Source organism: Bicyclus anynana, chromosome 13 (genome assembly GCF_947172395.1).
Source record: "Bicyclus anynana chromosome 13, ilBicAnyn1.1, whole genome shotgun sequence".
Taxonomy (NCBI): domain Eukaryota; kingdom Metazoa; phylum Arthropoda; class Insecta; order Lepidoptera; family Nymphalidae; genus Bicyclus; species Bicyclus anynana.
In genome coordinates this window covers 5,781,111-5,799,155 of record NC_069095.1, presented here as the reverse complement: position 1 = coordinate 5,799,155, position 18,045 = coordinate 5,781,111, and the positions used below count along the sequence as shown (strand labels likewise).

Genomic DNA, 18,045 nt, shown 5'->3' with positions numbered 1-18,045 from the left:
CTCAATTTCTCCAGGATTCCATCATCAGATCTTGACATGATGGCAATGGGACCCAATGGGGACTATACCGTTTCAAACAAAAAAAGAATTTTTGAAATCGATCCAGGCGTCTTTGAGTAATCGGTGTACATACATAAAAAAAAAAAAAAAAAAAAAAAAACCGGCCGAATTGAGAACCTCCTCCTTTTTGAAGTCGGTTAAAAATACAAATAAATCAAACGGGATTCTTACAAAACGTAAAGAACACGAACAAAATAGATATAAGGCAGTACTTACAATGAAAAATGCTCTTCCCAAGTAGGATTTAGTGTTGCCGATTTTACAGACGTGTTATATCTGTGAGCAGTGTTTGACATAACGTATATTGTGACGAAAGGGTCACTTAAACCGGTGGGGTCTTTTGGGACAATATCCTTTCCTTCAATTATCTCCACATTTAGCATTAGCTCAGGTGGTTCCTTCGCCTCAGCCTGTGTCAGGAGTTGCGTGTGCTTCTCGTTGGATATTTTGAAGGCTTCCTGCACGTAGCCGAGCATGGCCTGCTGCCCCACCTCGCAGCCTACGTCACGTCCTCCGACATTGTGTAATATCTCGTACAGTATCTCCAAATATAATTCATCAACCTGCAATTAAAAAAAGTATACATTTTAAAAAGTATAAAGCTGATTTCAAGGCATAGAAGATGGCGTGAATGGATACAGAATGCCCATACATTGCCTGTCCCAGGTAATAAAAGTTCACAATGAAACTTTTACCTTCGGGTTTTCCTGTCTAAATAAATTGTAATTATTGGCGCCGTTATCTGGGGGAGGGGGGGGGGGGGTGTTTTTTTATTGCGTAGTGAGTACCATAACATCTCACATAATAGCTACTTACTAAGAAAAAAAATAACTTAATTATTTTAAAACCCTACTGTTTATATTCGTATCTTTCAATATAAATTTTGGTATTACTGTGGCAATTTTCGTCCACCTCCTTTTGTAATTTATCTAGTACCTACATAAATCTGTACAAAAATATACAACGTAAACTACATGAAGGGTTATTTAGAAGCTTTCTGTAATAGTAACTATACTTAAATATTCTCCGAAAAAAGTAAACATCGATTGACCCAGTTTCTGTACATCAAAGCGTTATAATGAAAGCAGTGCTTTTAAAGGAACTATTGATAGATAAATTAACCTACATATCATAAGCTAAATTTTGAAAAATTCTAGCAACTGAAATATTCCAAACAAATAAACTGTAACAATCATTTTACTTAACGACTGAAAATTAAGTCATCATCTACATAACAAGAGAAATTAGTCATCTCCGAAAGAACACATACCGATGAGTCGTAGTAATATCGCAAGTTCATCAACTGTTCACACAAAACAGGTTGTTATATACGTTGTTACTTTACTGGCACTGGGGGTTCCCGATGTATGGACCGATTACGCGCGGGGGTCCGTTACTAAGATACGAACATAACAAACCAGGCGGACTGGCAAACTCGCTGCCACTGTAGAATGCCATGTTAGACAAGCGTTCTACGGGCCAATTCACTAACTTTGATGTATGTTAGTGGAAATTTACCAACTAAATATTGTTAGTAATTCTTAAATCACTTGATTTCGTATTCACTATTTATTTATTGTTAACAGTACAAAATTGAGATTACAGGTAAAAAATGTCAAAATTGACAACTATTGGATATCATAAAGTCCTTAGGTTATCATTGCACAGCAGGCTAATGCACTATCTTAGACGTATGCTAGTTGACATAAATACGAAATTGAGATTATATCTAAAAATGTCATCCGGTGCTTACTGGTGGATATCATACAATATGTAGTTGACATTTGTGATTTGATATTTATTTTAATAGGTTCATAATAAAGACTTTTCTTAACAATGAGCTTTACAAAATACTATAAATGCGTTTCTTATTGTTTTTATATGAATTATGTTAGATTTTTAACACACCAAAGTTAGTGAATAGGCCAGGTGAACTATCTTTGTTGTGTTTGCATCATAGAGGGGTTACTGCGCCGTCGTGGGAACGATATTGATCTGATTGAGAGCCGATGTTTCTAGTTTACTACATCGACGGCTACAAATAAAGCCTTGTTTGTGTTTGGTGACTGATACTGAAGTACTGAGAAGTAGGACGCAAACTCATACGCACATAATTAGCTTTACTTATTAGATATTAGCGGAGGCTCCCAGGTTTCTCCCACGTATACTCCCACCAGAACGGGAAATCCGTTATTATGGGAGTATGGAGATTAAGTATAGCCTATGTTACTCGCTGATGATGTAGCTTTCGATAGGGGAAAGAATTTCAAAATCGATTTAGTTAAGATAGTTTACTTAAGTTAAGATAGGCGGGAAATTTTGAAAAATCTAAGGTTGAAAACTATTGTGTCGTTATTGTATACCCGTAAAAAATACACTTAAATCTGAATATTTTCCAAATAGTAGGACAATTATGAGGATATGGAAATCTGACTTTTGATTATCTAGTTTGATAAATATATCATCATTATCGACCCATATTCTGAGAGGAGATTCGTGCTCTGCAATGAGCCGAATTCGTGAATAATAGTCCACCACGCTGACCATACGTAGAGAATTAAGAAAACTCTCTGGTATGCAGGTTTCCTCACGATGTTTTTCCTTCACCGTTTCAGACACGTGATATTTAATTTCTTAAAATGCACACAACAGAGAAGTTGGAGGTGCATGCCTCGGACCGGATTCTAACCTAGCGCTCCGGAATCGGAGGCAGAGGTCATATCCACTGGGCTATCAAGCTTATTATATAGATCTTGTCATTTACCAAAATAATAAGTAGAAAAGGGTGATTATAAAGTAGGTAACTACTTTAAAAACAACAACACACAGAATTTATACTCGTTTGACTAGAGAAACCATCCTAATGAATGAAGGTTTACTAAATTTCAAAAGGTAAAAAAAATATGCACGTCGAGACAAACACGAGACTTTTTGCCACTGCTACCTACTTAAATTCGAGCAGATTTTATTTATAACTCAACAGTCATTTGCATGTCTTACAGAGACAAAAAAAGCTGAGAAAAAACCGACTGAGTCAGCTGTTAGACGAAGCTTTCGTCATATTATAATGTTGAAACAAAAAGGAATTAAAGTTTGGATACGATTTTTGTAAAAACATAACGACAATTAATTAACGGAGTGTTAAAAAAACAAAATCATTAGCAAATTATCTGCTTTACAATGTCGGGATAATGACAATGATATGAATAATGTAACTTAGATACGTTACTCTAATACGGGTTATAGAATGAAGACAATACCTTGAAAAAAAAAAAAAAAGTAAAACTTGGACTTATTGCAACAATGTCACTTTGAAGGAATATTTTAGCAATGATCCATCCTAACAATCTCATATCATAACATCTGATAACGTAGATAACATACTGTCATGGACTGGATGAGCAAGCTGGTCTGCCGTTCCAGCATCTCCTTCTTCACACCCCTGAACTTGGTCCGCAGAGTGCCCATTCCATTCATGTTCACTCACTTCACACATCTAACTAACTTAACTACACTTAGCACATTTTACGTAAACCTAACAGTCCATTTAGAATGTATGAATGAGTCGAGACGTCCCTGCGTGAGCAAGTCCGGCCGGGACTCAGGAATCAAAGCAAACTGCTGCCAGATTCTATTTTCGCGAAGCGCTATTGAAGACGTACGTGAACTCGACCATACAATAAATGTGACGGGTATTTTTTTTAAATCCATGAAACAAATAATGTAGAAACCAGGACTACTTAGAATAACAACATGCGTAAATGATTAAATAACAATAGAATTAATTAATACTAATAATAATTATGGAATTTGTCATACCACAACAAACAAACAAAATAATTCAATTTTAATAACTCGGGTAATTTTATTGATATTGGCTTTGGTATTTTTGAAATGGGGCACCTAATTTTGTATACCCAGGTTATCTGCATTAATCTATATCTATACTAATATACAAAGCTGAAGTGTTTGTTTGATTCAACGCGCTAATCTCAGAAACTACTGGTCCGATTTGAAAAAATATTTCAGTGTTAGATAGCCTATTTATCTAGGACGGCTATATATTATCCCCGTACTCCTACGGGGACGAGAACCACGAGGGTGAAACCGCGCCGCGTCAGCTAATTTTAGTCATAAAACATCCACTAAATAAAAGTTATCATACATTAGTTGAAGCATCGAAGACTCTTTATTCACTATAGTTTCGCTAATGGAAAATTAGATTTATGTATCTATTCCATTACGAGGGAAACCCATAAAGCAGTACATTAGAAAAAGTTTTATTGATGGCCTGGGATATCTGGTAATAAAATATGAGCCTGCTTGAAAATGCGTATCGTAAAAAATTAATAGACTATTTCAAAGCTGCTGAGGAGCTTTTAGCTCAACTGAAGCTCAACGTGGCTAAACCAGATATCGTACTTGCGGTTTATAACTCTCGCTAAACGATATTTTACACTACTAGATATGTTATGTGCCTACAAAATGACCTCAAAAAGTGTCCCAAAGTCAACTACTCCACTGAGCGCACACATGGACAATTTTGTGTTATAAATCCTTTATATATTCAAGAATACATAGTGTTTATATTGAATTTCTTAAAATGCACACAACTGAAAAGTTGGAGGTGATGCCCCGGACCGGATTCGAACCCACACCCTCCGAAATCGGAAGCAGAGGTCATATCCACTGGGCTAAATAGATATGGCTCTAGCGCGTCGAAACTGGAGCGAACAAAGGCGTCCAATTGTCTAAGTTTTATTTAGTCGCATAGTTAACAACGAAAGTTATTTATATAATACATTATAGATAACATTTAGGTATTATTATAATTATTGTTGTCTAATTAGGTATTATTAACCTCCATCTTTTCACGTGTCTCCAACGGTGAAGGAAAACATCGTGAGGAATTATCTTAATTCTCTGCGTGTATGAAGTCTGCCAATCCGCATTGGGCCAGCGTGGTGGACTATTGGCCTAACCCCGCTAAGCAGTGAGCCGAACGAATATGGGTTGATAATGATGATGATGATGATGAGCCATATCTAATAGTATAATTATCGTTGCCCTCGCTAATATTTCAAAAGCGCAGCTTCCTCTTAAAAATACACGGTTTTCCCAATATTCACACTTTTTTGAAGTGTTCACATCTCATTGTTCACAGCGTTTCATTAACATCTGAATTCGGATGAATTCGCAGATAAATATCGTAACTCTTGGCCTTGTATCACGCTTCTTAAAAGTTCATCTACCTTATAGGTATATCTTATATGTGTATATATATATATATATATAACCTTTAATATACACAGTGTATAATTATTAATTCTCTAATAATATATTAATCGTAGAGCGTGATAGCCCAGTGGATATGACCTGTGCCTCCGATTCCCGAGGACGTAGGTTCAAATCTGGTCCGGGGTATGCACCCCCAGTTCTGTTAGGTATGCGCATTTTAAGAAATTAAATATCACGTGTTTCAATCGGTGAAGGAAAACCATCGTGAGGAAACCTGCATAACTGAGAATTTTCTTAATTCTCTACGACGTGAAGTCTGCCAATCCACATTGGACCCGTGTGGTGGAGTATTAGCCTAACCCCACTCATTCTGAAAGGAGACTCGTGCTCAACAGTGAGCCGAGGGTTGTTATTCATGAGCCTTCTATTATATCAGGATATTATTTTGATCAATTTCTCAATTGTCAGGTCATATAAGATCTAATTAATTCTGGTTTACATTTTCTTTGCACTAATTATCTATGTAGCACGTTGTTCGTGCAACAGTCTGTGTAGCAATAGGTCTTTAATAAGAATAGAGTTGATTTATTGCTTTAATAGTACATGGGGGATTTCTACTACAAAAAGAAGGCAGTTAGCTTTAATTGAGATAGATTACTAAATTACATCTTTTTATACAACTTAGCCTTGAATTTTGATATAGGTTTATACATAAATACGTAGAAAAATGTATGTATAACACATTTTGAATAACAATTATTATATTGTAAGGAAAATTACAACGGTACGGTTATAGACAAGTAACACGGGAGTAAAAACCATACATAAATGTGCTCGAAAAACCGTACCCACCTTCTGACACAACAGTCGGGTAAAAAGTAAAGCCAAATATATCATCGATCGATCCTACTCGAACTCAGGACCTCAAATTGGGAAGCCACATACGCTAAAAACTTGACCAACGAGGCAGTGCTACTTATCTAACATGAAGGATCCTACTACACTAAGAAAAAGTTCCTCATACTAAAACTACAAACTTCTTCTTCGCCGGCACCATGTTGTGCTCCTTATGAATTGCTTCTACACGGCACAGTATGCTGCGCCATTAAGGTGAGGCCAAACGAGCGTAATTTTGTGAGTTGTCAATCGCGTAATTTCTGCTGCATTCAGTTTCATACTAAAGTCCAGCAGGCTGATTATGTATCTCGACGTATCACTTCTAACTGTGTAACGCAAAGCTAAATTGAACACTAGAGTGTTTTTGCAATTCCGATTATGTAAGACAAAAGACAGCCACAATGCCTAGTGATATCGTTCTAGGCGCAAAATTTTATCGACATTATGCGACTAAATAAAATACACCCTTTCCCGGTACTACTTACTACGGGCGCGGCATACTTTTGCACATATACGCATTATACTTGATTTTGCTGTTTGTCTGTGGTGAAGTGAAGTGCCATAGTTTCTTTGTTGGTAAACAAAGCCGTATTAAAATATTAATAAAAAAATTGGTTTCGTTGGATCAAAGTACTTGCTACTGCTAGTTTTTTGTTTTCAATAGAAGTAATTAATTAATCATTTTATCGTATACATTTTTATTAGTGTTAATAGTTAATTTATCAAAGTAAACGGCCACTTTTACATAAAACATTATCTACACGAAAGTTCTTCAAAGTTTTATCGTCTGCCTATGATTAATTTAATGGTCGTTGTGATAATATGTAAAGTATATTTTATAGTGTTTTGTATATTAAAGTTTATCGCTTGCAACTAAAGATGTCCGGGAAACTCAATGATCGCCAATTGGAACTCTAATTGGAGATTGCAGAGTGCCACCCAAACTTGGCGATGGGTTGTTTTGGAGGGCCTTTGGAAAGTCAGGCTACTAAATAAACCTTCCGTGTTCGCGTCTGCCAGTGGCGTTGTGTAAGTTATCACATATCTATATTCTATATTATTATTTTAAAGAGGATGAGAGGAAATTTTTGATATTGTAGGGGGTAATCTCTGGATCTTAGCGATAAGGCCGCCTTTTGTATGCTGATCTCTTCCTAATTTGTTTTTTATTTCACTTGTTTTTGTCTTTGTGGTGTGCAAATAAAGTATATTTATCTTTTATCTTTTTATCTACTAAACCGATTTTGAAAATTCTTTCACCAACAGAAAGTCACATAACTTGTGAGTGTAATAGGCTATATTTTATCCCTATAGTCCCAAGGGAGTGGGAACTATGCAGGTGGAACCGTCAAGCATCAGATAGTAATTATATTCAATTGAAATTCATAATTTTCTATTTTAAGCTTAACATAATACTTGGTTTTGTGACTAGCATATTGCATTAAGAAGCCTATTTAAACCACAACTATACCTGCACCATGTAACCTTTAAGTTCTAAGCATTAAGTACAACACGAATAATCAAAATCAAACTTTGTCTTTTTATGCAGATGTATTAGAATTGTTTGTATTTGTAGGTTTTTGTTTTAGTTAGATTAAGGCTAAATATAAAATCCTACCTTGATTAGTAATTTTTTTATGATGATTGAGGCTAGCCACTTAAAATAATTAATTCAAATTTCAATTACAATATATAGTTAAGTTAAATCCTACAAGTATATGTATCTCCTACAAAACTGGATAAAATATAAGGCAAATCAAAAAACAAAAGAGCTCAGTTTAATCCCATAAAAGCCCAGTTGCTGCAGAGTATAGACTAGAGGGTTTGCCAGGGATATAGGTCCATAAGCACAGCAATAGCCCAGTGGATGTAACCTCTGCCTCAGATTCCAGAGGGTGTGGGTTTGTATCCAGTCCGGGGCATGCAGCTCCAACTTTTCAGTTGTGTACATTTTAAGATATTAAATATCACATGTATCAAATGGTGAAGAAAAACATCGTGAGGAAACCTGCATACCAGATAATTCTCTTAATTCTCTGCTTATGTGAAGTCTGCTAATCCGCTTTGGGTCAGAGTGGTGGACTATTGGTCTAATCATGAATGAATGAATAGTATTACCTAATCCAGTGTATGTAATTCTTAACGATAATAATTGCTAATTCAAATAATAATTTGTACTTTATATTTTCTTTTATTATGTACATGTTCAGCTTAATAAATATTGCACATTTTGATTTGTTAAATATCACATATAATGAATATTGTTATCATAATAATGTATTGTTTATGATAACAATATTCATTAACCTGAAACTAAAGGATCATAAACATTCTTCGTCTGAAAAGAAGCTTATGTAGTTCATGTAATAAAAAAATATTTTCTACATTTCAGATCAACATGAAGATGTGGGCTCTAAACTTTGAGTGCCAGGGACTGACTATGGAAGTCTCCATGTCGCTGGTCACCATTGAGGTGCAAAACACCTTGAAAAAATTGGTGATTCTGAATCCTTCATCTCTATGAACGATTCATGAAGAAAGAATTAAACAAACATTTAATGAACAGATTTTTTATAAGATTATTATCAGTATTGCATATGAGAGAAAATTGTCAAATATAATTTCATTTTAATTTAATATAGTTAATTATGACATCACTGTATATAAAGAATATGATTATTATCATTTGGTTAATTTCAGTATTACATAGTATTAGATAAAAATTTTATTGTAAAATTGCACATCAAAATATGTTTTATTATCTATTATTAGGAGGAAATATTATTTAACTATTATTATTATCCCTAATAGCCCAGTGAATGTGACCTCTGCCTCCAATTCCGGAGGGTGTGGGTTCGAACCCGTTCCGGGGCACGCACCTCCAACTTTTCAGTTGTGTGCATTTTAAGAAACTAAATATCACGTGTCTCAAACAGTGAAGGAAAACATCGTGAGGAAACCTGCATACCAGAGAATTCTCTTAATTCTCTGCATATGTGATGTCTGCCAATGTAATCCAAATATGCTGGCCCATATTCGGCTCCTGTCAGAATGAGAAGGGTTAGGCATTGGCCTTCCCTTACCTTATCAGCCGATAGACGTCCACTGCTGGACATAGGCCTCTTACATGGACCTCCAAGCACAACGACCTTGAGCCGCGAACATCCAACCAACCGACCAACCACGCTTTCCAGTGCGGGGTCTCCCGAGTGCGGGTAGGCACTAACCCCTCTTACTGGGGGAGACTCGAGCTCAGCAGTGAGCCGAATATGTGTTTATAATGATGATGATGATGATGATGATGATGATGATTATTTAAGTAATTGTAAAAGAAAAAATTGAATACTACATTAGTTGTTTATCTATACAATTCAATAATTTTAAGAACAAAACATGTACCTACCACATTGTAGGAAATAAATAAATAATGATTTGATTAAAAACAATGTTGTTTAATGTTAAGCAGGTAGGGCCAGGTAGTTCTATATTTGTGTAACATCTATTACTTAAAAATAAAAAATATATTTACTTGTGTTGGTATTTTTTATTCAGACTTGATATATTGTTGTTGACAAATTTTGTTATAATATATATCTTTCATTCTTTAGTTTAATTTAATCAAGAAACGACCCTACTTACACATATAGGTACCCCCTCTAACAAAAATAGACTGAAGTATAGGTAAATATTTAACAAAAATGTAAATTAAAAATTAATTAGAGATTAATTAAAAACATGACTACAATTTGAATTATCAACTTTAATAATTTGCTTCAAAATAAAAACACATACGCGTGGCGCAGTAAGTAGTGCTCCTGCATCCACGGTCATGGGTTCGATTCCCACACCTGGAAAATATTTGTGTGAAGAGCATGGGTTTTTTCCAGTGTGTGTGTATTTATACATTATATAAGTATTTATAGGTAGTATATAAATGTAAATGAATATTATAATATCAACTATCTTAGTACCCACAACACAAGCTACTCTGTATGCCTACTTTGGGGCTAGATAGTGCTTTGTATGGTTTAAGTATAAATAATTATACAGAAGGCTTGGTCACGAAAAAATATATCCAGTCCTTTGTCTGCATAGCTTGAGGGTTCTAGCAACTTGTTATCATGGTTTTGAGTGAGGAATCCTTGGACAATACTGCCATCACAAGGATTACTGTTTTCTGTATCCAGCCCTTGATCTAACAGCCAAGTGAAAGCTTCTTTAGGTGTTGGTTGAAACATTGTTAAGCTCTTCACTTCTTCAAAATTATTAGTGATTCTCCTAGAAAAATAAATCATAATGTAGGTATACATGGTACTGCCCAACAAGTTCTTATAAAGTAGGTATATAATATACTGACCTGTGATAAGTCTCCTCCTTCGGCTGCATAGCTTGAGGGTTTAGGAAACCAGAGTTCATGGTTTTGGAGTGAGGAAACATTTTACAATATGCACCCAACTACAAGGCTCCACCGTATTTCTGACACAGCAATGTTGTGCATATCTTCATGGGATCTAGGAGCAGCTCCCAAGATGAGGGTCATCATGCAAACATTGGTCACCTGAAAGAATTGAAGTGTGTATTGCAATGTATTATGTATTTTGCCTACATAAAAGTAACAGTTATATATAATTTATAGTATATAATTTATATTTGGATCCTGTAGTTTCATTAACTGACAGTTATACCTAAGCAACAGCTTACCTAACAACCAACAGCGGTCCCTATTGGGCAGGTTTTCCTCAAGTGGTCTTATTGCACTGGTTCCATATGTACAAGTCATACGATGCACCCCCAAATTGAGCATCCACTATGTTATTATTAGATTGGCATCACATATCTGAAATATTAATTGACAATATATAAATAAGTTAATGTTTAAATAAAAGGAGGTACCATGCTTTTATTCAATTCTAATTGTTAGCCTCCTAGTAGCTCTTGGCTTGTAGGCCGAGCTATTGTCACATGGGTGCAATCAATGCGCCCTAATACCCGGGCAATCCAAATTTTTTCATAAATCTGTAAGTAGATGTTAATCTAGATTAAGCACCTGGGTATATGTCTATTTACAGTAACATCCTGTGATATGAATAAGCACTCTGTGTATTATTTATTAATCTCAATCAATAATCAATCTCATTTTGCACATAAGTTTTTATGCAAAATCAACCTATGAAAGATTCAGTGTGGTAGTGAACACAAATTAGTTGAGTCTTAGAAAAAAAAAACTAAAAATATAATGAATAGGTTATGTTAGTTTCATACTGTGCTATAAGTTAGTTTCATACTTACTTATTTATAATGATTTTGTGTTTAATGCAAAGGGAACTTAACACATTTTTTTTAAACAGCTGGGGTATTCAGGAGCGTCAGCGACTTCATGTAGGCATTTGCTAAAAGATGCCTTAGCCATCACAAAGCCATTTGTATGATCCATTGGCATAAAAGTTTAAAGCTGTCAAGACCTGTAAATAATATTCAATGGTTTAATTTAGGTTCTTAGGATGACAGTGACCGATCTTTAGATAATATTATTTGTTTCTTACAATCTAACACAAATACTACTGGACTGATTATAAAAAATCTTTCACCATTGGTAAGCTACAGCACAGAGTAATATAGGCTATATAAAATATAGCCCGTATTACTCTGTGCTACCCCATATTCCCACAGGAACGGGAACTACACCGGTCAAACTATGGTGTGTCTGCTAGTACTGAATAAGCCTACTCCAAATCTTAAACCAACTTATCCTATGATGAAAGCTCACCATATAAAAATACCATATTCGGCTCACTGCTGAGCTCGAGTCTCCTCTCAGAATGAGAGGGGTTAGGCCCATAGTCCACGTCACTTGCTCAACGCAGAGAATGAAGAAAATTCCTTCATTCATTCATATAACTTACTTATCTCTAATTCATTGCGAACAGCAGTTGTTCGAAGACTTTGTATTTCTTCTAAAACCTGCTGGTATCGCGACACGAAAGTTTTGCAATGAACTCGACAAAGACATCTTTTTCGTTCCGTTTCCGCGTACAATACAAATGCTACATGCATTGTATTGTACATGGCAATGTCGGTAAACACTACAAAAATAACACAATTAATTAAATTCACTTCAACTAACTCTAAAACTGTAATTCTGCTTTATGAAATAAGTATGTAGGTAGGTACCTACTATATATTCTCAACTTTCGTCATATTTTACATGAAAAACTTTTCTAATTCTGATTTTATTGACTTACAAACTAATACCTTACTTACAAGGTATAGTACAAAATTCAAAAAAATCCTAAAAGTACTTTTATTTGTAATTATTGAATCACAGGCGTCAAGTAAACTTTATTAAAACACTGCTCGGTATTAGTTTCTATAGCGATTGACTTTGACAACTTCTGTGTCACCCAGTTCTATGATCATAATGCTTACATAATCGCTTAAACTGACTATCGATACGTAAAAACTGCGTTATAACTTGGATAAATCCCTACAAGTGACCGTGACAGAGAACGATCCAAGATGACGTCATTTCGGTGGGAGATGTGTGTTACATGATCGCAAAAACGAAAAATCGCTGTCATTTGTTGTCGTGACTGTGATTTTAAAGCGTTCACCGAGTTACATAATGACCCTGCAGTTCCTGCCTCACGGCGTCGCAAAATGAGTTGTGTTCCGACTACAAGGGAATTTCTGCGATCGAAATTACGCTCGTTTGGCCTCACCCTTACTAAGTATACTAAGCATATTTACGTATGCTGCACCCGCAGTAAGTAGTATGTCCTTGCGTACCTAAGTAGCTCATTTAAGTAGCTTATTTTTCTCAATGTAGAGTAACTATGGAGATACTCTTTCAGCATCATCAGGACTGCTGCAAAACATATTGCCTCTGGCATGGACTTTCAAACACAACGGTCTCGAGCCGCCAGCATCCAATGGCTCCCTGCAAGATTAGATGTCCTAGGTCCATCTAGTGTGGGGTCGACCAACACCTTGGAACCCGAACGTCCATCGGCTTTTCTAACTATGTGTTTCTAAGACATTGCCACTTCAGCTTCGCGACTCGCTGATATATAAATTACTGCAGTTATATAACATCAAATCAGTATTGTTTAATATAGACCGGGTGAGTTAGTAACCATAGCCAAGGTTCCAACAGTTTCGGAGCACGCGCATGGCGCTTTATTTGCGTTAAACACTGAACAGTTTACACTTGCCTAGCGGAAACGCCTGCCTATATTACAGTGTTACATGAAGCTCATTTATCTGATTGTAGAGTGACCATCAATCATTATGTTTTAAGACTAGTCCTAATAACCACCGGTTTGCAATAGAATACTGATTTAAGCAGAATACAAAAAAAAGTAAACTGCAGCTTCGTTTGTGCATATTAATAATTTCTCGTAACGTTGATTGCTGTAGAATTCCATAATCTATACTAATATAATAAAGCTGTAGAGTTTGTTTGTTTGTTTGATTGAACGCGCTAATCTCTGGAACTACTGGTCCGATTTGAAAAATTCTTTCAGTGTTAGATAGCCCATTTATCGAGGAAGGCTATAGGCTATATATTATCCCTGTATTCCTACGGGAACGGGAACCACGCGGGTGAAACTGCGCGGCGCCAGCTAGTCTTAATGTAAATGCGAAAGGTCATTCAAATCTCAAAACCGCTTGACGTTCAAAGATGAAATTTGGCAGGAAGGTTGTTTAGAGATAGTAGAAGGTCAGATAAGAACGGATTTTGCGAGAGGGCCGTATTATGGAGGTCTAAGGGCGGACGAAGTCGCGGGAGTCTGCTAGTTCATCATATACGCACTTTACGGTAGGTGTATTAGGTACGGTTGTTTACTTTTTTAAGTACTACTCATTAGTTAATTTAATATGTTTTTCATAACTATAATTGTTGCGTTATTCATAATATTCATTGCGGGTTTTCTAGAGGAGATTTTTAGTAATAAGACCGCCTTTATTTTATGAAAGTCCTGAAATTATGTATATTCATGGCTGTCCCACACAATAAAACACATGCCCCAATTCAACTCTTGATATAAAAATAGAGTGTAAGCACCTAGAGAGACTCTTTTATTGTGAGATGCAGACATACATACGAGTATATTCTAACGAAGGTCGTGTAAGAAAGTCATAATAATAACAAAAACATTTTATCAAGACTAAAATTTCATTAAAGTTTAAAAGTCTATTAAGCTTTCTTTCTCATTTTCTCTCTTAATCTCGAAAAAAATCCTTTTTATATTCTCTTTTTACAATAAATTATTATCAAAATCTCTCGCCAAAATGTATATAGAGTTTGGTACGTAGAGACCTACAATAGGTCTTATTATATTCCTTTCAGTATTTTTGTCATATCCGCAAAATAATTATGACGTCATAGTAATGTTTCATAATATTACTAACGTAATACTGAAACAGGTCTGCCAATAGTGATAGATACGAGTATTTTGAATATTTAAGTCATAAATAAACCTACGTACGTAATGCAAGATGAAGAAGTCCAGACCCGACTAATGTTATCTAGATAATATATGTACCTATCTACTTTGATTGAACTGCCTCCAGTAAGTTACTTAGCAGCACTTAGATAACCTATATCTAGTGCTAAACAACTTACTAGAGGGAAATAATTCTGTATAAATACCTACTGGTAGTCTTGATAATAACAAAATGCTAAAGTCGCGCCAATTTCTTAATCTACAATTTTCCAATCATACCGACACTTGATCATGTTTTTCTAAATGGAAAAAAGAATTGGAAAATTCCGTCATTGTATAAATATTGTTCTACTATTAATCTACCCCACAACATATTTCTTTATTATAATTGCCTCGTCGGTCCAGTGGTTAGCTTAGTTAGTTATACGTGGCTTCGTATCACAAGGTCCTGGCTTCGAATCCCGTGAAATATTGAGCTTTTCTTTTTTGTAAGGCATTTTCAGTAAAATTCTTAGTATAGAGTGGGGAAGTCTGTGATGTTATAGCCCGTGCCTTAAGCCAAGTTAAGCCTTCGGTCCCTTTCATTATCATTCAAGACTCGCCCGCCAACTTTAACTCATAACTTTAATTATAATAAGTTATTATTATCACCATTATCTTATAATATTATTACCTGACGTTTCAGTGTTTGTAAACTAAGCCTAATTGAAATGAATTAATATTGACTATCTGCACCATCCCCTCTCTTATAAGGTGTGAGGCCTGGCCCTGTAATGGCCCGATAAAGTAGACTATAAATGATGACATTTAATTATTGATACCTATTAGTAATTAGTGATCAATTGAACAAGTCCTTTCCGAAACTTCTAAAATCATCTGGTAACCCTAGCGCTAGAAAACGCTAAAAAGCAGAACACGACTGCGCCAGTTTTTGCCCAATCGATCAAATTCATCAATGAATTTCATACTTTACACAATCTTCAAACAACTTCATTGAAGGCAACCTTGGGTCGAAGTATGATGTGGAAGTTGACTAAATAAACCGTGGATGCCGCAGATAAAAGATTTGGCGGCTTGCCATGACCGGGGCATTGTGCGCCGACACTGACCAATTTATATAAACGTTTATACTTGTGTGTATCACATTCACATCATTACTTATCAGCCTATTTCAACGGCCAGACCTTCATATTTATTAGAAAACTAGCAGACGGCCGAGTAGTTCCCGTTCCCGTGGAAATACGGGGAGAAAATATAACCCATATAACACTGACAAATAAAGTGGCTTTCTATTAGTAAAAGAATTTTCAAAATCGGTGCGGTAGATCCAGAGATTGCCCCTACAACCTCACAAACTTTACCTATTTATACCTAATAGTTATAGGACGTGACGGACGAATGGGTTTTAGCGATATAAGGAGGATAATGATAAATTGTTTAACGACTACTATTAGATATTTGATGACCGGGATTGACCGCTTAAAGTACTCTCCGAGGTACGTACGAGGGAGTAACACCACCAACTTCACAGCTGTGGGCTGAGAATTTTTACTGAAAAATTATAAAAAGAAAGCTCGATATTTCAAGCCCGTAGCAGGATTTAAACTTGTGATTCTAAACCGCATGGACTAACCACTGGATCAGAGAGGCAAAGATCTGAGCCTACAGACTATTAGACCAATGACACTAATTGATATTGGCTCCATATTAAAAAATGGTTACTGGAAGCAAGCCAAGATTTAATATATTAGATACACAACGACCGCTTATGGCGACACATCTTGTAAATTTAAATGAACCGCGACCTATATTCCTGAAATAAGCCTAACTCAATGTCTAGTTCATATTATGAAAGTGAAACGATGCTCGTAAAATTCCTGGTATCCGTTTCTATTTCTACAGTCGTAAACATTTAAGTCCAAGCTTAACTCTATAAACTCTACTACTGCAAACTATTGTAGGTATACCAATTTCATAGGTACAGATATATTATTATAAGATGCATTGTTTTCAATAACAATGAGATCAGAAATAACTTTAGAAACTTATTCTAGACTGACTACAACACGCCTCATCGTTGCTTCGACCGATCAATCAATTTAGCTAATGGTCAAGCAATCGTCAAACAACGGGTGGCCGACTTTGAATAATCTTCTAAGATACCTACGAGTACATATCTACAATTTCAAGCTAGGTATCTACCACCAAGTGTGATCCGGTATGATGCCGCGTGGAATCCAGCATTATATGAGTAGGATTATGGTTGATATAGATTATTGAAGCAGTGTGAGGGTGCTATTAACTATGGGTACCTAGACAGTTACATATTTTATTTCTTTCCTTCTGTCTACGCACAGATTCTTATTCTCTAATCTGTGTCGACGTTGTGAGATAATTTCGACGATGAATAAAGTGATGATGATAGCAATAATGAGGAAGAGATTAATAAGAACTCACCACGTTTATCCACTTTGAGTTGCATATGAATAAAAATTAAAATGTGTTTTATGACAGATAGGTAATATAGTCTTATAGCATAGAAATATTCCGTTCATGCGTCTTGAGATGCGACCCATAGATGTTACCAAAAAAACACTGAGTCTGTCTGTAAGTTCCGATAAAGATTGTTCTACCAGAAGGCCGCGCCTCGGGAGGCGTTTACTTTACTGTTTGTAAGCTTTCTTGTAAGATCCTGAATGGGCAGTAGCGTTACTGGAGCTTTGGATGAACGAATAAAGGACAGAACGCATCTCCTGTGAGATTTAAAGAGATTTTCAACTTAGAGAGACAATTCTTTTGTTAACTAAAGCTATAGTTAAACTATAAAAATATAGATCGAGGTACTCACATTCCATCCCACTGCTTCAACGTAAAAGTCAACTTTTTCAGGGTCTTCAGGTTCGGAGTCAGTGTCAAGTAATGTTTCGTTCCCACTGTCAGAATCTCGAGCGACACTTTGGCTTTCCGATGCGTCAATGGCTTTCTGTTCCCCATCCTGTTCTTCTGCTTCTTTCAATGGAGCTAATGGCGTTGACTCTTCTAGTGCGGCTTTTTGTGACACTTGCTTTAGTATTGATCCGAACTTCTCGAAAAAACTGTCGTCCACTTCTTGAATTCTATAACAATTAAAAGAAATAAATAATTACCTATTTATACAATAAGTTATAAACCTATGAATATACCTACTAGATATCTATCATTGTATAAATAACTCAAGTGTTTATCAGAAAACACCTTGTCATATCAATAAAGAATGATTTAAAGATAGGTACCTATGTTTAGAAAAATGTGCATTATGCTAATATTATAAATGCGAAAGTAAGCCTGCCTGTTACCCTTTCACGGCTAAACGGTTGAACCGATCAAGATGAATTTTGGTTTATTGGTAAATAGGGCCTTGGAG

At 35.7% G+C, this 18,045-nt stretch overlaps 2 protein-coding genes and 1 long non-coding RNA gene across 9 annotated transcripts in view; 1 reads left to right on the top strand and 2 right to left on the bottom strand.

Moving 5' to 3' along the window:
- LOC112045941 (protein unc-13 homolog 4B) overlaps positions 1 to 18,045 on the bottom strand; it is a 72,369-nt gene that overhangs the window by 19,532 nt on the left and 34,792 nt on the right. For 4 of the 6 annotated variants that reach the window (XM_052884994.1, XM_052884996.1, XM_024082369.2 and 1 more), the window contains 2 exons: positions 17,491 to 17,758; positions 277 to 623 (listed from right to left, as the gene is read on the bottom strand). In XM_052884994.1, coding sequence (XP_052740954.1) covers positions 277 to 623; positions 17,491 to 17,758 — 615 coding nt within the window. Of the gene's footprint in view, positions 1 to 276; positions 624 to 1,330; positions 1,463 to 3,444; positions 3,642 to 17,490; positions 17,759 to 18,045 lie in introns of those variants that run through there. The other 2 variants (XM_024082378.2, XM_024082387.2) reach the window with 2 other exon arrangements.
- LOC128198649 (uncharacterized) lies at positions 6,702 to 9,729 on the top strand. Its single transcript, XR_008251375.1, has 2 exons — positions 6,702 to 7,224; positions 8,588 to 9,729. It is a non-coding gene; the product is annotated as an uncharacterized LOC128198649 (long non-coding RNA).
- On the bottom strand, positions 9,936 to 12,471 carry LOC128198648 (uncharacterized). 2 transcript variants are annotated; one of them, XR_008251374.1, is made up of 5 exons: positions 12,457 to 12,471; positions 11,485 to 11,657; positions 10,897 to 11,032; positions 10,553 to 10,753; positions 9,936 to 10,473 (listed from the first exon to the last, which is right to left on the bottom strand). XR_008251374.1 is itself a non-coding variant. In XM_052884997.1 (3 exons), the coding sequence occupies exons 1-3, from the start codon at positions 10,630 to 10,632 to the stop codon at positions 10,160 to 10,162; spliced, it is 342 nt and encodes a 113-aa protein (XP_052740957.1). In that variant the 5' UTR covers positions 10,633 to 10,715; the 3' UTR covers positions 9,936 to 10,159. The 2 variants fall into 2 exon arrangements, 1 of the variants encoding a protein (XP_052740957.1); XM_052884997.1 differs by lacking the exons at positions 10,897 to 11,032; positions 11,485 to 11,657; positions 12,457 to 12,471 and having other exon boundaries at positions 9,936 to 10,216; positions 10,269 to 10,473; positions 10,553 to 10,715.